Raw genomic sequence first — 24429 nt, forward strand, 5'->3', positions numbered from 1 at the left:
ATGAATGAAGAGGTTCCCCCTCTCAGGTTCCTGAGCCTGTGTTGGGATCTGAGTAGACATTTGAAACCGATTGAAGGAGGAACGTTTTTGTTTTTGTTCCCCCTTCCCCTTTCCTTATTATTCCTGCATTAAAGTTGATCTGTTTTCACCCCATCCAGTAGGTGGCGGCACGCATCTCTAACGTTTGTTTACAGAAGGCCATAATACTATAGAAGAAGAAGAAGAAGAAGAAGAAGAAGAAGGCGGCTCTGTCGTTTTAAGTGTTGACCATAGAGAACGATAGAGGCCTCTAGTGGCCAAAAGGCTATTTATTAGCATGGGCAGCGCCATCCAGGGCTTCCACCATTTTAATGTAGTCAATTGGGTGGGACTTCCAACTTCATTGGCTGACCCTCCTGGTGACCGTGTTGGAATCATGTTCAATTGGGTCTCAGGAGGAATCAGCCAATCGTGAAGAAGAAAATGGACTACTTCAAAATGGAGACAGCCTCATGCTTTGAACACACTGACTTCTTTTTGCGCAAAATAGTATGCAGCATCATCTAGATATGTGTGCAACAAAAGTTCAACATTCACGTTCTGCTACCATTTCTATCAACCCGTTTACACATACAGTTTGAGGCATATGTTCGATAAATCCAACTTATGCACCACACGGAACGCACTGCAACTGCCTCTGCAACGCAATACTGCAAGGCAAACGCAGCGTTCAATTGGAACTGAATGTACTTCTGGTGTACCAAAAAGAAAACACAGTCGGTGTGTTCGAAGCGTCAATGGGGCTGCTGTCGCAGACGCTATCACAGACGCTAAAATGGCACAGATACAAACATGAGTCCTCTATCTATATCTACCGGGTTGACAGGCTGAATGAAACCAAGGAAGTGACGTAGCCACTGAAGAGCTGGAGGGCATGGACCGATTCTGTTTCTGTATTTACAGAAGTGTTGTAACCGCGTGCGCTTACCGAAAGCCCACGACCTACACGCTGGGTACCGACAACCCGAAGGGGACTAGCCATGACGCCCTTGTCATTGTACTTGTGTAGTCTGTTAAAGAATAAGAAGTTGTTCATTTGCTACAACTCCTTACATACGTACGGAACACCACTACACCTCGGCAACCGGGCGCCGCGGAAGACTCGAGCCGCTCAGTTATGGGAGAGGGATTTCCGTGCAGTGGTCCGTGGTAGGGTCTCCGGGCAGGTGTTGGCGCAACAACCCGGTGCCAAAAATTATGGCGAGGCTACTATGTGTACCAGTTCCGCAAGTGGCCAGGACATGACCAACTGGTTGTGGTCTATTTACAACGAAACCAAAAAACAGACCGAAGGTAGGACATGCATTTGTTGAATTCAGTGTAAACAAGTCTCCAATCCGTGTGGTTGAGGATGCAAAACAAAATTGTCCAATCACTCATTACTCTGTAGCATATTCCTTTGAAAGAAGTTATGTGACTTTCACTTAGCTAGCTACTGTACCAGGGGTGTCATGTCAATAATAAGTACTTATTGTATATCAGTTATTCTACCAGTTAATAACTGGTACTTATTATTGTAGCTACCACTTACAAGTACTTATTGTACCAGAAACACTGGACATTTCACCTGGTGGTGACCACTGTCAATGTCACCATGTGAAAGGCATCCTGGGCTGTTGTTGACTGACTGAATGGACATAGACTGTGACACTGACATGTTGTTTTTCACAGTGATAGCCTGCTGTCCCTCCTGTAGTCTCTGGAATACGGGCTTTTGAGACACAGCAAATGGACAGTGGACTCATGTGTGTAACATAACATAACAGGGGCAAGGGGTCACCTAGCTCTCGAAAACCCTTATTTTCTGTATGAAGGGTTTTCAGCAGTTACATTCACCCACATTTGGCTCCATGTGAACTACAATTCCAACACTGTGTTTTAACGTTTAGAAAAGTAAATAATCATCACTTTCAAACCGGTTTTCGAAAAGTATGCTGAAATGCCTCTTATCTTTCAAATCAGTGAGAAATAATCTTTAAAATAAAAAATATACACTTACTGAAGTAGTTTTGCACAGATCCACAAGCTGTGTGCCTCCAGTTGACAAACAACACCTCCTCCCCAGTTACGCATACACACAGGTGTTCGGAGCCTATGTCTTCCGTCTGTCCTCCGTAAACAAGCGATGTAACATGAAGATATGGCCATGTGGGAACACAAACCCTAACCATATAAAGGTGTGTAGTAATTTAACCTTTTGTTTTTTGAAAATAATTTGTTGCTGATGTGGAAGATACGTTCCTTATGTTTCCAAAAACGTACCGCAAGTGATGCGTGTTAATGTTTCTAGCAAGCGTCGGGGCTCTTAACAAAACTCTTCCCGTTCAGAAGGTACTATCGTCAATAAAGGTCACAGATTCGTCATGATTCATGTCACTCATCAGTAAGGGCATGGGATAGACCAAGGCCTGTATTCCTTTTGCAGAGTCAGTGGAAATAGATGTAGCTTACATTGACACAACACAACTATAAAGAAAGCTTGAGCAAGCAATGTAAAAATGGATGTATTCCTCTTCTTTCTCTTTTTCCTTTTTTAGCTCTGATCCCGGTGATATCCAAGAACAGTGTGAACCCCAACACTATCTTTGCCAATAACGAGATGAGTCTGCATGATATAGAGATCTATGGGTTTGACTATGACTACACCCTGGCTTTCTACTCCAGACACCTCCACACCCTCATCTTCAACATCGCACGGGACATCCTCATCCAGGAGCACAGGGTACATAGTCTGGTCCTCCAGTCTCGGCTGAACTCAGATCAGATCTGTAGCAGAGGGGTCTTTCATGTGACAGGGATGAAGAGGTAGAGCAGAGGAACAGTAGCCTGATCCCAGATCTGTTAGTAATGTCTTGACAAGCTTATGTTAGTTTTCATACCAAGTTTGTGCTGTATTGCCAACTGCTCACCGGGGCCAAGTTTGGCTTGACAATGAATGAGCATAGGAGTTGGCAAGACAGCACAAACTGATCTGGGACCAGAGTCTGTTCCTCTAGCCTGGTGTCACAGATATGTTTGTGCTGTCTTACCAATAGGAGTTGGCAAGACAGCAGATACAAAATAGCCAAATCTTATGGTCGTTGTCATGCCAAATTTATTTGTTCTGTATAGCCATCTCCTACAGTCATTGTCATGCCAAACTGCCACTGGCGTGACAATAATCATATGATTTGGTAAGAAGGCAGAAACAGCTCCTCTAGTCCTTGGCATGCCAGTTCGGCAGGTTGTCATGCCAGACAATGAATGACCATAGGAGTTGGCAAGACAGCACTAACAAATCTGTGACCAGGCTTCTTTTTCTCTGCTTTTCCTCTTCATCATTGTCACATGAAAGAGCAATCTGCTACAGATACATAATCACCATAGTAACAGAAAGCTTTTTTATTAGGCTATGTAATTCTGTTGTACTTGACAGACCACAGTCAGGCCACGTCTTTGTTCGTAACCTTGACAATTCTCCCCCTCCATTTGATTCAACACTCACAATTTTTCTTCCATAGTGAGATATTCAATTTATGCTGTCAGTGTCACCCTATTAAAGTTGACAAATTATTTTCTCATAGTCGTGGGAAATTCTCTGGAGTCTCTTACATTCTGCCTTTTCAAGGTCTTCTGTGATAACAGTTTTTCCTCAATGATTGAACGACACTGACGTTGTCTTGTGCAGAGTCTTTTGAAAAAGTTATCTCCATTAGTTGATATGAGACATTTGTGTTCCTTTCAAAGCTCTGATAAGATATATTTTCCTTCCTCTTTAGTACCCTGAGGACCTGCGAAAGTACGAGTACATCCCAAACTTTGTTGTCAGGGGACTGCACTATGACGTCCAAAAGGTGAGCATGGTTGATGTTATAACATGTATAATGGGCAACTGGGCATTTTTATACATGACCCCGGTGGGATGTTAATTACTTAATTAACTCACGAACCAGACCTGTGTGGAAGCACCTGTTTTCAATATGGCTTGCGAAAGTATTCACCCCCCTTGGCATTTTTCCTATTTTGTTGCCTTACAACCTGGAATTAAAATTGATTTTTGGGGGGTTTGTATAATTTGATTTACACAACATGCCTACCACTTTGAAGATGCAAAATCTTTTTTCTTGTGAAACAAACAAGAAATAAGACAAAAAAACAGAACTTGAGTGTGCATAACTATTGACCCCCCCAAAGTCAATACTTTGTAGAGCCACCTTTTGCAGCAATTACAGCTGCAAGTCTCTTGGGGTATGTCTCTATAAACTTGGCACATCTAGCCACTAGGATCTTTGCCCATTCTTCAAGGCAAAACTGCTCCAGCTCCTTCAAGTTGGATGGGTTCCGCTGGTGTACAGCAATCTTTAAGTCATACCACAGATTCTCAATTGGATTGAGGTCTGGGCTTTGACTAGGCCATTCCAAGACATTTAAATGTTTCCCCTTAAACCACTCGAGTGTTGCTTTACCAGTATGCTTAGGGTCATTGTCCTGTTGAAAGGTGAACCTCAGTCCCAGTCTCAAATCTCTGGAAGACTGAAACAGGTTTCCCTCAAGAATTTCCCTGTATTTAGCGCCATCCATAATTCCTTCAATTCTGACCAGTTTCCCAGTCCCTGCCAATGAAAAACATCCCCGCAGCATGATGCTGCCACCACCATGCTTCACTGTGGGGATGGTGTTCTTGGGGTGATGAGAGGTGTTGGGTTTGCACCAGACATAGCGTTTTCCTTGATGGCCAAAAAGCTAAATTTTAGTCTCATCTGACCAGAGTACCTTCTTCCATATGTTTGGGGAGTCTCCCACAGTCTCTGTGGAGTGTACGGCTTAAAGTGGTCCTATGGACAGATACTCCAATCTCCGCTGTGAAGCTTTGCAGCTCCTTCAGGGTTATCTTTGGTCTCTTTGTTGCCTCTCTGATTAACGCCCTCCTTGCCTGGTCCGTGAATTTTGGTGGGCGGCCCTCTCTTGGCAGGTTTGTTGTGGTGCCATATTCTTTCCATTTTGTTAATAATGGATTTAATGGTGCCCCGTGGGATGTTCAACGTTTCTGATATTTTCTTATAACCCAACCCTGATATGTACTTCTCCACAACTTTGTCCCTGACCTGTTTGGAGAGCTCCTTGGTCTTCATGGTGCCGCTTGCTTGGTGGTGCCCCTTGCTTAGTGGTGTTGCAGACTCTGGGGCCTTTCAGAACAGGTGTATATATACTGAGATCATGTGACACTTAGATTGCACACAGGTGGACTTTATTTAACTAATGAAGGTAATTGGTTGCACCAGATCTTATTTAGGGGGCTTCATAGCAAAGGGGGTGAACACATATGCATGCACCACTTTTACGTTATTTATTTTTTAGAATTTTTTGAATCAAGTTATGTCCATTACAGAAATCCAAATCCAAATATATTTAAATTACACGTTGTAATGCTACTAAATAGGAAAAACACCAAGGAGGATGAATACTTTGGCAAGGCACTTTTACAAAATTATGTGAACAACCCTTCAAATTAGTGGATTCAGCTATTTCAGCCACACCCGTTGCTGGCAGGTGTATATAATCGAGCACCCAGCCATGCAATCTCTGTAGACAAACATTGGCAGTAGAATGGCCTTACTGAAGAGCTCAGTGACTTTCAACGTGGCACCATCATAGGATGGCACCTTTCCAACAAGTCAGTTCTGAAATTTTCTGCCCTGCAAGAGCTGCCCCAGTCAACTGTAAGTGCTGTTATTGTGAAGTGGAAGCATCTAGGATCAACAACGGCTCAGCCAGCAAAGTGGTAGGCCACACAAGCTCACAGAGCGGGACCTCCAAGTGCTGAAGCGCGTAGCACATAGAAATTGTCTGTCCTCGGATGCAACACTCACTACCGAGTTCCAAACTGCCTCTGGAAGCAACGTCAGCACAATAACTGTTCGTCAGGAGCTTTATGAAATGGGTTTCCATGGTCGAGCAGCCTCACACAAGCCTAAGATCACCATGCGCAATGCCAAGCATCTGCTGGAGTGGTGTAAAGCTTGCCGCCATTGGACTCAGGAGCAGTGGAAACGCGTTCTCTGGAGTGATGAATCACGCTTCACCCTCTGGCATTCCGACGGCCAAATCTGGGTTTGGCGGATGCCAGGCGAACGCTACCTACCCGAATGCATAGTGCCAACAGTGTGGAAGGACTTGACTGGCCTTCACAGAGCCCTGACCTCAACCCCATCGAACACCTTTGGGATGATTTGGAACGCCGACTGCGAGCCAGGCCTAATCGCCCAACAGTCCCCGCAGCATTGTTCCAACATCTAGTGGAGGCTGTTATAGCAGCAAAGGGGGGACCAACTCCATATTAATGTCCATGATTTTGGAATGAAATGTTTGACGAGCAACTTTTGGTCATGTAGTGTACTTTGTATCCCTCATTTACTGAAGTGTTTCCTTTATTTTGGCAGTTACATGTAGCTGTTATAAGGCTTTATATCACTGCTTGTGTGAATATTCAATTCTGACAGGTGCCATTTATTTTTCTAATTTGTGTTAATCAATTATTTATTCCAGGCTTTACTGATGAAGATAGATGCCTTTCACTATATCCAGTTGGGAACAGTATACAGGTATGTACTATCAATACTAGCACCGTTTACAATCAATACTTTAACAATCAACACAGTTTTGGATTAAACATATGGATGGAGTGCCATATTAGAAGTGTATGGGGCTAGGTACTTCCTTGTTTGAGTGGTTTTTCAAACTTGTGTGTTCTCTTGTCACATGTAGGGGTCTTCACCCGGTGCCAGACAAGGAGGTGATTGCCATGTACGACGGCTGCCATGTTCCTCTGGAGAATATGAGTGACTTTTATGGCAAGGTAGGGCCCATCTCACCTCCTCTACCCTTCCACATTCACTATATACATATCTGCCTCATTTACCGTGATAAACTGACCCCATTACATTTAGCAGCAAGGCCACTCTGTTTATCCCAGTCACTCCGGTCATGAACTATTTTCACCCCTACAGTCAGGCACACGATACTGTAGTATTACGTTTCTACCCTGTGGAGCCCTATTATGGGTAATCATGGAACCCAGAACCAAATCTTACATGTGCTAGCTAACTATATACAAAATGTACTTCTGTGGGCGGACGTGGTAAAAAGACACAGCCTCACGTTAGGGATACACTTCTGTTTTGCATACCCTAGTAACACCTCGCTACACTAGTGTCTTTTCCTATCTGATCTTTAATAATTTCCCCTCTCTCCTCCAGAGTTCCCATGGCCACACTATGAAACAGTTCATGGATATCTTCTCCCTTCCAGAGATGAACCTACTGTGCTGTGTTAATGACTACTTTATGAAGCACAACATCGACTACGAGCCTGTCCACCTCTACAAAGACGTCAAGGTAAAGATACCAGAACAGTGGTGTTCCAAAGACACCTTCTTTGGACTGGAACTGCAGCTTGTGGGTGAAACTCATAGGGTCAGTTTCCCAGACACAGGTTAAGCCTAGTTCTGGACTAGTTAGAATCATGTTGAATCTCCTTTCAAAATAGCTTTTAGACCAATTACTGTACCAAAAGGATTTAAAATGAAATGAAGACCAGAGAATGGTCAGATATTTTACCTAATTGTCAAATCAAATCAAATCTTATTTGTCACATGCGCCGAATACAACAGGTGTAGACCTTACAGTGAAATGCTTACAAGCCCTTAACCAACAATGCAGTTTTAAGAAAGAATACCAATAAAAAAATCACAAAATAATACAATATAAAATAATACGAAATAAAAGTAAAAATATCAATAGCGAGACTATATACAGGGGGTACCGGTACCGAGTCAATGTGCGGGGGCACCGGTTAGTCGAGATAATTGGGGTAATATGTACATGTAGGTAGAGTTATTAAAGTGACTATGCCTAGATAATAAACAAAGAGTTGCAGGAGTGTAAAAGAGGGGTGGGGGGCAATGCAAATATAGCCATTTGATTAGCCTCCCGAGTGGCGCAGTGGTCTAAGGCTCTGCATCGCAGTGCTAGCTGTGCCACTAGAGATCCTGGTTCGAATCCGTAGCCGTTCGTAGCCGGACGCGACCGGGAGACCCATGGGGCGGCGCACAATTGGCCCAGCGTCGTCCAGGGTAAGGTAGGGAATGGCCGGCAGGGATGTAGCTCAGTTAGAGCATGGCATTTGCAACGCCAGGGTTGTGGATTTGACTCCCACGGGGGGCCAGTATGAAAAAAATAATAAATGTATGCACTCACTAACTGTAAGTCGCTCTGGATAAGAGCATCTGCTAAATGACTAAAATGTAAATGTAAAAAATTAGATGTTCAGGAGTCTTATGGCTTGGGGTAGAAGCTGTTTATAAGCCTCTTGGACGTAGCAAGCTCCGGTACCGCTTGCCATGCGGTAGCAGAGAGAACAGTCTATGACTAGGGTGGCTGGAGTCTTTGACAATTTTTAGGGCCTTCCTCTGACACCGCCTGGTATTGAGGTCCTGGATGGCAGGAAGCTTGGCCCCAGTGATGTACTGGGCGGTAAGCACTACCCTCTGTAGTGCCTTGCGGTCGGAGGCCTTGCAGTTGCCATACCAGGCAGTGATGCAACCAGTCAGGATGCTCTCGATGGTGCAGCTGTAGAACCTTTTGAGGATCTGAGGACCCATGCCAAATCTTTTCAGTCTCCTTAGGGGGAATAGGTTTTGTCGTGCCCTCTTCACCACTGTCATGGTGTGGTTGGTGACGTGGACACCAAGGAACTTGAAGATCTCAACCTGCTGAGAATGGGGGCGTGCTCGGTCCTCTTCTTTTTCCTGTAGTCCACAATCATCTCCTTTGTCTTGATCACATTGAGGGAGAGGTTGTTGTCCTGGCACCACACGGCCAGGTCTCTGACCTCCTCCCTATAGGCTGTCTCGTCGTTGTCGGTGATCAGGTCTACCACTGTTGTGTCATCGGCAAACTTAATGATGGTGTTGGAGTTGTGCCTGGCCATGCTGTCATGAGTGAACAGGGAGTACAGGAGGGGACTGAGCACGCACCCCTGAGGGGCCCTTGTGTTGAGGATCTGCGTGGCGGATGTGTTGTTACTTACCCTTACCACCTGGCGGCAGCCCTTCAGGAAGTCCAGGATCCAGTTGCAGAGGGAGGTGTTTAGTCCCAGGGTCCTTAGTGATGAGCTTTGAGGGCACTATAGTGTTGAACGCTGAGCTGTAGTCAATGAATAGCATTCTCACATAGGTGTTCCTTTTGTACATGTGTGAAAGGGCAGTGTGGAGTGCAATAGAAATTGCATTATCTGTGGATCTGTTGGGGCGGTATGCAAATTGGAGTTCTCTAGGGTTTCTGGGATAATGGTGTTGATGTGTGCATTACCATCCTTTCAAAGCACTTCATGGCTACAGACCTGAGTGCTACGGGTCGGTAGTCATTTAGGCAGGTTACCTTAGTGTTCTTGGGCACAGGGACTATGGTGGTCTGCTTGAAACATGTTGGTATTACAGACTCAGACAGGGAGAGGTTTAAGATGTCCGTGAAGACACTTGCCAGTTGGTCAGCGGATGCTTGGAGTACACGTCCTGGTAATCCGTCTGGCCCTGCGGCCTTGTGAATGTTGACATGTTTAAAGGTTTTACTCACATCGGCTATGGAGAGCGTGATCACACAGTCATCTGGAACAGCTGATGCTCTCATGCATGTTTCAGTGTTACTTGCCTCGAAGCGAGCATGGAAGTAATTTAGCTCGTCTGGTAGGCTCGTGTCACTGGGCAGCCCGCGGCTATGCTTCCCTTTGTAGTGGAGCTCTAAACCTGTGGAAATTCCCATAGGAACACAGCCATTTTAAAAGTGCAGGGCTTGGGCAACGTGCCATGCCTTCATTTTTAGTCTTACAGGAATTATATACTACTGTACATATGAGAAGAAAGCAGAAGTCTCTACCTATCCTTTGATGTAAATATCCCCTGTCTTATTCCCAGTTCGTCCACTAGTTAGCAGTTGCATCTGGTTTGGGTAGTCAGTCGCTGTGCCAAAATGGCTGATGGATTTTCAAGCCTGACATGACCGTAGCAGTCAGGGCTTTGAAGCTATATCGTTAAAAAAAATAAGACACAGACAGATGAGGACATTTCTAACTTCTTCTCCCATTCAAGGATTCGTACGACATTGCCAGCAGTAAGATTTGAGTTCCATTTCCAAAAGGACAAGGACTATAGCTTTCAAATGATATGTCACTTTCTATTTTCTGGTACCGGGTCCAAAACAACCACTCAGAGTTTAACATGTTAAAACAGCTAAAGAGTTCAATGGCTGTGAAGGGAGAAAACTGAGGATGGATCAACATCATTGTAGTTACTCCACAATTATGACCTAAATGACGGCGTGAAAAGAAGAGTAAAAATATTCCAAAACAAGGCACTAAAGTAATACTGCAAATAAACATGGCAAAGGAATACACTTTTTGGCTTAAATGCAAAGCCTCATTTATTAAATTTATGCACAGCCTTATTTATCCAACACAACACATCACTGAGTAACTGCCTCCATATTTTCAAGCATGGTGGTTACTGCATCATGGTATTGGTATGCTTGACATCGGCAAAGACTGGAGAGTCTTTCAGGATAAAAGAGAAATGGGATGGAGCTCAGCACAGGCAAAATCCTTGAGGAAAACCTGCTTCAGTCTGCTTTACACCAGACACTGGGAGAGGAATTCAACTTTCAGCAGGACAATAACCTTCAACACAAAGCCAAATGTACACAGAGTTGCTTACCAAGAAGACAGTGAAGATCCTAAGTAGCCAAGTTAGTTTTGACTTAAATCTGCTTGAAAATCTATGGCAAGACTTGAAAATTGTTGTCTAGCCATGATCCCCAACACCTTGACAGAGCTTGAAGAATTTGACATTAATAATGGACAAAAATTGCACAATCCAGGTCTGCAAAGCTCTTAGGCCTTGTCTAGACTTGGCAGTTCATGCAGCTTTAATATTCTGATCATAGAGTTCTGATCATGGAATAACGAACGCTTCATGCATCTACACCTATATTTAAATGTGTCTACTGTGTCCACAGTGTGTCCGGATTCCCTTTTCCCGCGCTATATTCAAATGCCAGTATGCATTCTACAAATGGTGAAATAGGCAAAATATTAAAATAACACAACAACAACTGATGGCAGTCGCTAACTAGCCAGCTAACCTCTGTAGCAAGCTAGCAAGCAATGATAAAGGGATTGTAAACGGGTTAACACAACTCTATTTTTTCAAAATATTAGTTCGCTGGCTAGCATTTGAGGCCAGCAAACACGTTCCTCACACGCTAGGAACATATTTCCTCCAACGTTATAATGAAAAGGTGCCTCTAGGTCCCAAAACACAAGTTTTCTGGAGACTTGTGGGATGAGTACTGATGACATCGCCCACTGTATGTGCTTTCGGTAGCCTGATTGCGTCCAGACTGAGGAGAAATCCGCACACAATGCATCCCTGACCACCTCTTGAAGTGGTCAGCTAGATCTGAACGCAATCAGAACACAAAGCGACTTCTGTGCATCTAGACCCGTCTTTTAAATGCGATCTTCGTATTCTGATAGCAGAAGTTGCATGTAAGTGTCAAGTGTAGACACGACCTTAGAGACTTAACCAAGAAGACTTACAGCTGTAATTGCTGACAAAGGTGTTTATATGTATAGACTTGGGGTGAATACTTATCTAATCAAGATATAACGGTTTTATTTTTCATTAATAATAAAACAGTTAGAACTGTACTTTTTGTTTTGTAGATAAAAATTCAAAAACTGAATTAAATTAATTTAAATCCTACTTTGTAACGCAACAAAATGTGAACAAATCCAAGGGGGGTGACTACTTATGATACCCACTGTATATGTGTTTATAATAATGCCTTGTTGTGATCATTGGTTGTGATGCTGCTGTTATTATTGTGTGCTCAGTGACAAATTTGAAGCTTAGTTTTTGAAAATGGCAGTCTAATTTTAGAGGCGCCTGCCAACACCATCTGTGTTTGTCTCTTTCTGATCTCTGGTGGCTCTCTACCTGCCTCTTCACAGGGAGACAGGAGTGAAATTAGTGCAGTGGTGTGTTTGTTCCTATGAGGACTGGTACCTGCTCAGTTTCACTCTGCAGCAACGTCTGTGACAGATCAGTTTGATCATGATGAAATTCTGGCTTCATGCTCGCTAATATATCTAGCTAGATTAAGCACGTTCTCAAGTTTCACTTTTTCACAGAGTGAAGGACACCACTACTCCCCCATGCATTCCCCTGTCCTCTCCCCCTTCTCTCCTCACTCCCCTCCCCTGACCCCACTCCCCTGCTCTACCCTCTCGACCCCCTTCCTATTCCCTCTCTTTGCTCCTGTCCCCTATTTTTACTCCAACCCCCCTTCCTCCTCTCCTGTTCTCCCTCCTCTCCCCACACTTCATCCACACACCGATTTACCACAGGATGATTAACCCTGTCCCTCGTCTCTTGACTTTCCATGAGTCATTGTTGAGAGGGGTCCTTCAGCCCAGTGGTGGTAATACAACTTGAAACATTAACTTTGCCTGTCTGTCAGTGTGAAACCTTGTCTGGGTGCATTAGTTCTGAAGCACAGGAAGGGCGCACACACACACACACACACACACACACACACACACACACACACACACACACACACACACACACAGGGCCATTCAGGAGATGTGGTTGGAAACTTTTGGTCTTACTTTTGGTCAATTAGCCTATCAGGCTCCAGAGCATCGAAGCTGTACTCCTGAGTGGTGCAGTGGTCTAAGGCACTAGCAGTGCTAACTGTGCCACTAGAGATCCTGGTTCGAATCCAGGCTCTGTCGCAGCCGGCCGCGACCGGGAGACTCATGGGCGGCGCACAATTGGCCCAGCGTCGTCCAGGGTAGGGGAGGGAATGGCCGGCAGGGATGTAGCTCAGTTGATAGAGCATGGCGTTTGCAATGCCAGGGTTGTGGGTTCGATTCCCACGGGGGGCCAGTATAAAAAAATATATATATATATGTATTCACTAACTGTAAGTCGCTCTGGATAAGAGCGTCTGCTAAATGACTAAAATGTAAATGTAAATCTATGTAGCAAGTAGCAACCTTCAAGATGCAATAGGCTTTAATTTGTATTCGGTGATGCACACCAGTCAAATTAAGGCTACAGTGCCTTCAGAAAGTATTCATACCCCTTGACTTATTCCCTGTTTAGATTTAAAAAATAATAATTCTCACCCATCTACACATACTACCCCATAATGACAAAGTGAATTCATGTTTTTAGACATTTTTGCAAATCCTAGAGGAAAACCTGGTTCAGTCTGCTTTCCACCAGACACTGGGAGATGAATTCACCTTTCAGCAGGACAATAACCTAAAACACAAGTCCAAATCTACGCTGGAGTTGCTTACCAAGAAGACAGTGAATGTTCCTGTGGCCGAGTTACAGTTTTGACATAAATCTCCTTGAAAATCAATGGCAAGACCTGAAAATGGTTGTCTAGCAATGGTCAACAACCAATTTAACAGAGCTTGAAGAATTTAGAAAAGAATAATGGGCAAATGTTGTACAATCCAGGTGTGGAAAGCTCTTAGACTTACCCAGAAAAACTCACAGCTGTAATCGCTGCCAAAGATGCTCTACAATGTATTGACTCAGGGGTGTGAATACCTATGTAAATTAGATATTTCTGTATTTCATTTTCAATGCATTTGTAAAAACAAGTTCGCTTTGTCATTATGGGGTATTGTGTTTAGATGGGTGAGAAATCTATTTAATCAATTTTGAAATCAGGGTGTTACTCAACAAAATTGGGAATAAGTCAAGGGGTATGAATACTTTCTGGAGGCACTGTATACATTTTAAAAAACCATTTTCCATTCTAAAAATTTTGAAAAAGCAAAGGCTTTGATAGAAATGGGGTCTTAGAAAACATCTCTTAAAAGCTATTAGAAATACATCAAAACACAATGTTGAAGAAAAGACCCCTCCCAACCAATATTAATAAACATTTATATTTAGTTTTGCATTAATTATTTTGCCAACTGTAAGTTTAAGAAATATTGCCTAGTATCTTGTCATTCTTTTAACAAAAACCCACATATCTTTAAGATATATTCTAATTGTGACCGACTACCTCTTTTCGGTCTTATGTTACAACATTTGAAATTGTGTTTTCTACATTGGATAAAAGTACTGACTCAGAGCTTCAAAATTGTATACAATGCACTGCAGTTGAGGAACAATTGGAAAGTAATGCTGCTTTGAAAGTTGATAAACGTGTAACCTGACTTTTGAGAACCATTCCTTGAATGTTTTGGTACACCTACTAGAGAGCTCTTCTTTGTTCACACCCATTCAGCATCGTTCACACCCTCTTAAGCCTTAACCCCACCCATCTCTTTAAGGATTCACATGTGAGGCCATGTGCAATGTGCTAAACATAGTGATTGTTGCTGAGCTTTCGGTCAGTTGACCTTAATCAGAGCATCTAAAAGTGGTAAAAGTAGTAGCCTACAATAAGGAAAAATTCCAGATAAAAATACATTTGATCTAGTCTTTGGCCTATATCCTAATCTGACTTTGGTGCAGGTCATGTTGTTCTTCACATTACTATCTCTGGTAAACACACACTAAATCAAATCAAGGTTGATTTGTCACATGCACAGGAGACAGAAGGTGTAAACGGTACAGTGAAATGGTAAAAATAATTAGAGAAAGTAGAGAAAGATACTGGTGATAGATGAAGTAGTTACATGCATACCATCAGGGGTAAACTGACTGAGCAGAAGGATAAAAACATCAATCGGAGCAGAAACGTGTGTGTGTGAGGAGAGAGTCATGTGAATGTGCATAGAGGCAGTGCAGATAGGGAATCTATATTCAGAGTGCCTGTTTCTGACCTGCCCTTGACATTGGTGCAGGGCATGTGATGTCCATGGCCTCTTCGTCGCAAAACTCCCTGATCTTCTCAAAAAGATGAGTTTGTCTAGTTGTGTCCAGTCCAGGTGGTGCTTGTATATGCAGACCATCTCTGGGAGGAAGAACGCAACAACACCAGGCTCCAGAGCATCGAAGCTGGAAAACAGGAAAATAGTCAAAAAAATAGACAAGACATTTCAACCTTGCATAACATCAATTCACCTTCCAAGTTTAGATAAGACCATACAATGCAATGGAAATGATATTCACCTGATGTGCTGGTACTGCTTGATTTGTAGCAGCGGCCTGAAGTACAGAGTCAGGTGTATTTGTATTTATTAGAGATCCAAACACATTTAGGCACTTACATCACACATAAAATAAAATATAAAACAGTACATCATATAACATTATTACACCACTACATACAGTTGAAGTCGGAAGTTTACATACACCTTAGCCAAATACATTTAAACTCAGTTTTTCACAATTCCTGACATTTAATCCTAGTAAAAATTCCCTGTCTTAGGTCAGTTAGGATCACCACTTTATTTTAAGAATGTGAAACATCATAATAATAGTAGAGAGAATTATTTATTTCAGCTTTTATTTCTTTCATCACATTCCCAGTGGGTCAGAAGTTTACATACACTCAATTAGTATTTGGTAGCGTTGCCTTTAAATAGTTTAACTTGGGTCAAACGTTTCGGGTAGCCTTCCACAAGCTTCCCACAATAGGTTGGGTGAATTTTGGCCCATTCCTCCTGACAGAGCTGGTGTAACTGAGTCAGGTTTGTAGGCCTCCTTGCTCGCACACGCTTTTTCAGTTCTGCCCACACATTTTCTATAGGATTGAGGTCATGGCTTTGTGATGGCCACTCCAATACCGTGACTTTGTTGTCCATAAGCCATTTTGCCACAACTTTGGAAGTATGCTTAGGGTCATTGTCCATTTGGAAGACCCATTTGCGACCAAGCTTTAACTTCCTGACTGATGTCTTGAGATGTTGCTTCAATATATCCGCATCATTTTCCTTCCTCATGATGCCATCTATTTTGTGAAGTGCACTAGTCCCTCCTGCAGCAAAGCACCCCCACAGCATGATGCTGCCACCCACGTGCTTCACGGTTGGGATGGTGTTCTTCGGCTTGCATGCGGCCCCCTTTTTCCTCCAAACATAACGATGGTCATTATGGGCAAACAGTTCTATTTTTGTTTAATCAGACCAGAGTACATTTCTCCAAAAAGTATGATCTTTGTCCCCATTTGCAGTTGCAAACCGTAGTCTGGCTTTTATATGGCGGTTTTGGAGCAGTGGCTTCTTCCTTGCTTAGCGACCTTTCATGTTATGTCGATATAGGACTCGTTTTACTGTGGATATAGATACTTTTGTACCTGTTTCCTCCAGCATCTTCACAAGGTCCTTTGCTGTTGTTCTGGGATTGATTTGCACTTTTCGCACCAAAGTACGTTAATCTCTAGGAGACAAAACGTTTCTCCTTCCTGAGCGGTATGACGGCTACGTGGTCCCATGGTGTTTATACTTGCGTACTATTGTTTGTACAGATGAACATGGTACCTTCAGGCGTTTGGAAATTGCTCCCAAGGATGAACCAGACTTGTGGAGGTCTACAATTTCTTTTGATTTTCCCATGATGTCAAGCAAAGAGGCACTGAGTTTGAAGGTAGGCCTTGAAATACATCCACAGATACACCTCCAGTTGACTCAAATTATGTCAATTAGCCTATCAGAAGCTTCTAAAGCCATGACATTATTTTCTGGAATATTCCAAGCTGTTTAAAGGCACAGTCAACTTAGTGTATGTAAACTTCTGACCCACTGGAATTGTGATACAGTGAATTATAAGTGAAATAATCTGTCTGTAAACAATTGTTGGAAAAATTACTTGTGTCATGCACAAAGTAGATGTCCTAACCGACTTGCCAGAACTATAGTTTGTTAACAAGAAATTTGTGGAGTGTTTGAAAAACAAGTTTTAATGACTCCAACCTAAGTGTATGTAAACTTCCGACTTCAACTGTATCTACAAACAAACTGTATAATACCACCATACAACAATATTACAATGTACGTGTTTGTGTGGGGTGCGTGTGCTAGCGGTTGTGTGCGTAGGCGTGTATCTGTACTTGTGTGTGTGTGTGTGTGTGTGTGTGTCTCTTCACAGTACCCGGTGTTCCATAAGGTTTATTTTTATCTGTTTAAAAAAAAATCTGATTCTACTGCTTGCATCAGTTACCTGATGTGAAATAGGGTCTCATGTAGTCATCGCTCTATGTAGTGCTGTGCACCTCCCATAGTCTGTTCTGGACTTTGGGATTGTGAAGAGACCTCTGGTGGCATCTCTTGTGGGTTATGCATGGGTGTCCGAGCTGTGTGCTAGTAGTTTAAAAAAACAGCTCGGAGCATTCAGCTTGTCAACACTTCTTACAAAAACAAGTAGTGATGAAGTCAATCTCTCCTCCACTTTGAGCCATGCGAGACTAACATGCATATTATTAATGTTAGCTCTCCATGTACATTTGAGGTCCAGCCGTGCTGCCCTGTTCTGAGCCAATTGTAATTTTCCTAAGTCCCCCCACACAACTGAACAGTAGTCCAGGTGCGACAAAACTAGGGCCTGTAGGACCTGCCTTGTTGATAATGTTGTTAAGAAGGCAGAGTAGCACTTTATTATGAACAGACTGCTTCTCATCTTAGCTACTGTTGTATCAACATGTTTTGACCATGACAGTTTACAATCCAGGGTTACTCCAAGCAGTTTAGCCACGTCAACTTGCTCAATTTCCACATCATTCACTACAAGATTTAGTTGCGGTTTAGTGAATGATTTGTCCCAAATACAACTTATTCCTTGCCACCCATTCTGATACTAACTGCAGCTCTTTGTTAAGTGTTGCAGTCATTTCAGTTGCTGTAGTAGCTGACGTGTATAGTGTTGAGTCATCCGCATACATAGACACACTGGCTTTACTCAAAGCCAGTGGCATGTCGTTAGTAAAGATTGAAAAAGTAAGGGGCCTAGACAGGAATTCCTGATTCTACCTGGATTATGTTAGAGAGGCTTCCATTAAAGAACACCCTCTGTGTTCTGTTAGACAGGTAACTCTTTATCCACAATATAGCAGGAGGTGTAAAGCCATAACACAAGTTTTTCCAGCAGCAGACTATGATCGAAAATGTCAAAACCGCACTTAAGTCTAACAAAACAGCCACCACAATCTTTTTATCATCAATTTGTCTCTGCCAGTCATTTGTGTAAGTGCTATGCTTGTTGAATGTCCTTCCCTATAAGCGTGCTGAAAGTCTGTTGTCAATTTGTTTACTTTAAAATAGCGCTGTATCTGGTCAAACACAATTTTTTCCAAAAGTGTACGTAGGGTTGGTAACAGGCTGATTGGTTGGCTATTTGAGCCAGTAAAGGGGGCTTTGCTATTCTCGTAGGCTTAGATTGAAGATATGGCAAATAGGAGTGGCAATATTGTCCGCTATTATCCTCAGTCATTTTCCATCCAAGTTGTCAGACCCCAGGGGCTTATCATTGTTGTTAGAGAATAATAACTTTTTCACCTCTTCCACACTCACCTTACAGAATTCAAAATTACAATGCTTGTCTTTCATAATTTGGTTAGTTATGATTGGATGTGTAGTGTCGGCGTTTGTTGCTGGCATGTCACGCCTAAGTTTGCTCATCTTACCAATGAAAAAGTCATTAAAGTAGTTAGCAATATCAGTGGGCTTTGTGATGAATGAGCCATCTGATTCAATGAATGATGGAGCTGAGTTTGCCTTTTTGCCCAAAATGTCATTTAAGGTGCTCCGTAGCTTTTTACTATAATTCTTTATATCTTTTATCTTTGTTTCATAGTATAGTTACTACTTTTTATTCAGTTTAGTCACATGATTTCTCTATTTATAGTACGTTTGCCAATTGGGTGTGCTACCAGACTTATTTGCCATACCTTTTGCCTCATCCCTCTCAAATCAAATTGTATTTGCTACATGTGCTGAATACAACAGGACCATACGTCGGGACTACCGGCCGTGGTGACTCCTTGCTGTCCCCAGTCCGCCTGGCCTTGCTGCTATTCCAGTTTAAACTGTTCTGCCTGCGGTTATGGAACCCCTACCTGTCCCAGACCTGCTGTTTTCAACTCTTAATGATCGGCTATGAAAAGCCAACAGATTTATTCCTGATTATTATTTGACCATGCTTGTCACTTATGAACATTTTTGAACATCTTGGCATGGTTCTGTTATAATCTCCACCCGGCACAGCCAGAAGAGGACTGGCCACCCCTCATAGCCTGGTTCCTCTCTAGGTTTCTTCCTAGGTTTTGCCTTTCTAGGGAGTTTTTCCTAGCCACCGTGCTTCTACACCTGCATTACTAGCTGTTTGGGGTTTTAGGCTGGGTTTCTGTACAGCACTTCGAGATATTAGCTGATGTAAGAAGGGCTATATAAAATAAAATTGATTTGAAAATTGATTGATAAACACACGAAAAAACAAGAAACGAAACGTGAAGTCCAAGGTAGCACACACAACATACCTTACACGGAACAAGATCCCACAACTAGACAGTGCCAATAGGCTGCCTAAGTATGGTCCCCAATCAGAGATAACGAGCGACAGCTGCCTCTGATTGGGAACCACACCGGCCAACATAGATCCACACATGCTAGATCGACAACATAGAATAAACACAACAAAGAATATACACACCCTGACTCAACATATTCGAGTCCCCTGAGTCAGGGCGTGACAATTTCACACATATTATCCAGGGTTGGACCAAGTTTCCATCCTCCATCGTTAAGACAGTGGAATAATAAAATACATTATTTAAATATAGAATTTTTTTTTGCTACAGATAGAATTAAAATACAACAATTTGAAGCCATATGGAATAAAGTATTACAAATCCTAGAAACATCCAGAAGATGATGTTTTATTATGAGAGAAAACAAGATGGGTATGGATACTGTGAGAACAGGTAGGTTTGAGCAACTATGATGTCATTAATGTTTTTTGAAATGTATGTCTGAGTTGATGTTTTGTCTTTATTTGTCTTTTTTCTTTATGTTGAAGGTTGGGCATTAAGTCCCAGCCAACGTCATGTCTAGTTTAGTGGATCCATATCTGTGAAATGTTAAGGTGTCTAATTTCTTTTGTCTATGTCTATTGTCTCAAAAACAAAATAAAAGTGTCCCCCCAAAATTGTGTCATTGGTAACAGAATTACCAAAAAATCTGTAACAGAAAGACTGCAACTGAACTTGTTACAATGGGAATTCATAGTATGCACAAACCACAGTTTGGTCACCTGCTACGGTCCTCCCTTCCTCTGGCATACTGTGATGTTCAGCTCAATGTTTTCTTTCTCTTTCTGTCGCATGGTGGGCAAAGCAAGAGTGTGAAAACAGTCTGGAAAACCCCTCCCTCTCTCTCTCCACCCTCTCTCCAGTTAATGTCATTTCTCTTACTGACACCTACCCATGAGCCCCCTCTCTTACCATTTACTGTAACCAGCCCTCTCTCCCACTGAGCACCGACCGACACCGGACGTCCATGGACATTGAAAAGTAGTTGATCTGAACCAATCAACGTCTGTTTCACAAGTTTGGACACCACAGTAAAGAAAAGTAGAGTAGAGTTTAGTACAGTAGAGCACACTAGAGTACAGTATAATTTACTGTACTGAACTCTACTGTACTGAACTATACTGTACTGAACTCTACTGTGCGGTACTGTGATGTCTATGATTGGTACAGATTTGATCCAGTCCGGACCAACCAAATTTGGTCTTGTTTGGTTGCGGAGCTCATTAGAATAATAGCCAGTGTGTAGAATAATACCCAAACATGCAAAATAGGATATTAAATGTTTTCTACCTATTGTGTACCTATTCAGGATACATCACCATGAGGAGAATGATATTCATAATTATGCATTTCTGTATAGTACAGATCAGGGACCAATGATGTCATTCTGTTACCATCATTCTGTTACCGGATGTTAATCCACTTCTCTTACTGTAGCTCAATAACCAAAATAGATTTTTTTCAAACTCAAGGTGTCGTATCATAGATGACACCCTATTCTTTCTGCAGACATCTTTGAATCTTAATTCGGAGTAGATGTTTAAGGGTTTTTTGAAAAATGTGGTCACATAAAAAACGTATGGAGATTTTACTGTCATTCTGTTACCAAACTTTACATCTGCACTGTTGTTCGAGTAAATTTGTTTTTGTAAAATATTCTGTGGAAATTGTTAAAAGTAGTCCTTGTGAGGGACCTCCCAAGTGCCGCAGTGGTCTAAGGCATCGCAGGTCTAGCTGTGACACTAGAGATCCTGGTTCGAGTCCAGGCTCTTTCGCAGCCGGAGACCCATGGGGCGGCGCACAATTGGCCCAGCGTCGTCCAGGTTAGGGGAGGGTTTGGCCGGCAGGGATGTTCTTGTCCCATCGCGCACTAGCGACTCCTATGGCGGGTCAGGCACAGGGCATGCTACACGGTCCCAGTTGTACGTTGTTTCCTCCGACACATTGGTGCGGCTGGCTTCCGGGTTAAGCAGGCTTTGTGTCAAGAAGCAGTGTGTTTCGGAGGACCTTCGCCTCTCCTGTATCCCTACGGGAGTTGCAGAGATGGGACAAGACTGTAACTACCAGTTGGATACCACGAAAAAACTAACAATGTGCATAGAGTTGTATGGTTTGTTTAACTTTGCAATCAATGGTTTTTATTTGGCATAGTTTTGTGGAAAATTGGGAGTCTCAGCGTCATTCTTTTACCATGGAATTGCCTGTTTTAAAGATAAAGAAAAAATAAGACGCAATTCAAACCCAGAGGCTGTTGGTACAATTTATTTGCTACGTTCATAACGTTTTCCAGGTCGGTACTATTGATAAGGAGTAGTATGAATTGTATTAATCTTTCTGTCTCCTTTACATTGTGTCTGTGAGTCCCTCTCACAGTTTGTGAAGTGCTATATTTTGTGAAAAAGATTCCTACTGCCACAAAATACAACCAAATCAATTCAAATGTTATTTGCCACATGCGCCGAATACAACAGGTGTAGACCTTACAGTGAAATGCTTACGTACAAGCCCTTAACCAACAATGCAGTTTTAAGAAAAATAAAGTGTTAAGTAAAAAATGAAAATAGCAAATAATTAAAGACCATTGTAACATCTCATCCTCTCTCTGTGTTGACAGGCAGCTATAGGAGATGTCCATGTGAAGGGTATTATGTATCGAGCTGTGGAGGCAGACATGGGTAAGGATAACAATGATCTCTCGTTGTTCTCTAAAATACTTACTGTATGATCATGGGAGTGAGGGGAGTGTATGCTCTGATTTGGGCAACCCAGTCGCTAATGTTATATGTAGTATCTTTACAAATTATCTCAGGTGTTTGTGCTACTGTGCATGAATGTCTGTGAGAATGGTGAGGAGAGTTCTACATCAAGGTCATTGCTCGTATCTTCAAAGAGATTACTATGAAATATTATTATTGTAGTTCCTAGAAATAATGTATTTTCTGTAGACAATTGCAATTGTCAAATCAAATTTTATTTGTCACATGCGCTGAATACAACAGGTGTAGACCTTACAGTGAAATGCTTACTTACAAGCCCTTAACCAACAATGCAGTTTTAAGAAAGAATACCCCCCCAAAATCACAAAAAAATACAATATAAAATAATACGAAATAAAAGTAACAAATAATTAAAGAGCAGCAGTAAAAAGAACAATAGCGAGGCTATATACAGGGGGTACCGGTACCGAGTCAATGTGCGGGGGCACCGGTTAGTCGAGGTAATTGAGGTAATATGTACATGTAGGTAAAGATATTAAAGTGACTATGCATAGATAATAAACGGAGAGTAGCAGCAGCAGCGGGGGGGCAATGCAAATAGTCTGTGTAACCATTTGATGTTCAGGAGTCTTATGGCTTGGGGGTAGAAGCTGTTTTAGAAGCCTCTTGGACCTAGACTTGGCGCTTAAACAGTCTATGACTAGGGTAGCTGGAGTCTTTGACAATTCTTAGGGCCTTCATGTTGGTATTACATTTACATTTTAGTCATTTAGCGGACGCTTTTTTCATATTACAGGCTCAGACAGGGAGAGGTTGAATATATCAGTGAAGACACTTGCCAGTTGGTCAGCGCATGTACACGTCCTGGTAATCCGTCTGCCTCGAAGCGAGCATAGAAGTAATTTAGCTCGTCTGGTAGGCTTGTGTCACTGGGCAGCTCGTAGCTGTGCTTCCCTTTGTAGTCTGTAATAGTTTGCAAGCCCTGCCACATCCGACAAGCGTCGGAGCCAGTGTAGTACGATTCGATCTTAGTCCTGTATTGACGCTTTGCCTGTTTGATGGTTCGTCGGAGGGCATAGCGGGATTTCTTATAAGCTTCCGGGTTAGAGTCCCGCTCCTTGAAAGCGGCAACCCTTTAGCTCAGTGCGGATGTTGCCTGTAATCCATGGCTTCTGGTTGGGGTATGTACGTACAGTCACTGTGGGGACGATGTCATCGATGCACTTATTGATGAAGCCAGTGACTGATGCGGTGTACTCCTCAATGCCATCGGAAGAATCCCGGAACATATTCCAGTCTGTGCTAGCAAAACAGTCCTGTAGCTTAGCATCTGCTTCATCTGACCACTTTTTTTATTGACTGAGTTTTCACTTTTAAGCAGGAATCAGGAGGATATAATTAAGGTCAGATTTGCCAATTGAGGGCGAGGGAGAGCTTTGTACGTGTCTCTCTGTGTGGAGTAAAGGTGGTCTAGAGTTTTTTTTTCCCTCTGGTTGCACATTTAACATGCTGGTAGAAGTTAGGTAAAACAGATTTAAGTTTCCCTGCATTAAAGTCCCCAGCCACTAGGAGTGCCGCCTCTGGATGAGCGTTTTCCTGTTTGCTTATGGCCGTATACAGTTCATTGAGTGCGGTCTTAGTGACAGCTACGAAGAATATAGATAAAAACTCTCTTGGTAGATAGTGTGGTCTACAGCTTATCATGAGATACTCTACCTCAGGCGAGCAAAACCTCGAGACTTCCTTAGATATCATGCACCAGCTGTTGTTTACAAATATACGTAGACCGCCACCCCTTGTCGTACCAGAGGCTGCTGTTCTATCCTGCTGATACAGTGTATAACCCGCCAGCTGTATGTTATTCAGTGTAGCTCAGATTGCACTGACAGTGTAGCTCAGTTAGCACTGTATTTTCACTACTCCCCTGTATCTTTCTCTCCCTTTCTTTTCTCTCTCTGTCTCTCTGTCCGTCTGTAGAGAACTATATTTCCTATGGGGAACAGACTCACGCTGTGTTGAAGAAGCTCTATGAGGATGGCAAGAAGATGTTCCTCATCACCAACAGCCCCTTTGACTTTGTGTAAGTGTCAACTGTCAACCTGTGTTCAGGCGTCCTGTGTGGCTCAGTTGGTAAGACCTTG

General features: G+C 42.7%; 1 protein-coding gene across 1 annotated transcript in view; it reads left to right on the top strand.

Annotated features, from left to right (window-relative positions):
* The first annotated feature begins 886 nt into the window (after positions 1 to 886).
* Positions 887 to 24429, top strand: part of LOC311137268 (5'-nucleotidase domain-containing protein 3-like) — a 29831-nt gene continuing 6288 nt past the window's right edge. The window contains exons 1-8 of the mRNA XM_084171668.1: positions 887 to 1332; positions 2577 to 2761; positions 3798 to 3872; positions 6565 to 6620; positions 6784 to 6874; positions 7275 to 7412; positions 22186 to 22246; positions 24266 to 24368. Of these exons, the coding sequence (XP_084027794.1) occupies positions 1020 to 1332; positions 2577 to 2761; positions 3798 to 3872; positions 6565 to 6620; positions 6784 to 6874; positions 7275 to 7412; positions 22186 to 22246; positions 24266 to 24368 (1022 nt within the window). The 5' untranslated portion in view covers positions 887 to 1019. The remainder of the gene's footprint in view (positions 1333 to 2576; positions 2762 to 3797; positions 3873 to 6564; positions 6621 to 6783; positions 6875 to 7274; positions 7413 to 22185; positions 22247 to 24265; positions 24369 to 24429) is intronic.

Source organism: Coregonus lavaretus (assembly GCF_964263955.1).
Source record: "Coregonus lavaretus genome assembly, chromosome: 11".
Lineage (NCBI taxonomy): Eukaryota > Metazoa > Chordata > Actinopteri > Salmoniformes > Salmonidae > Coregonus > Coregonus lavaretus.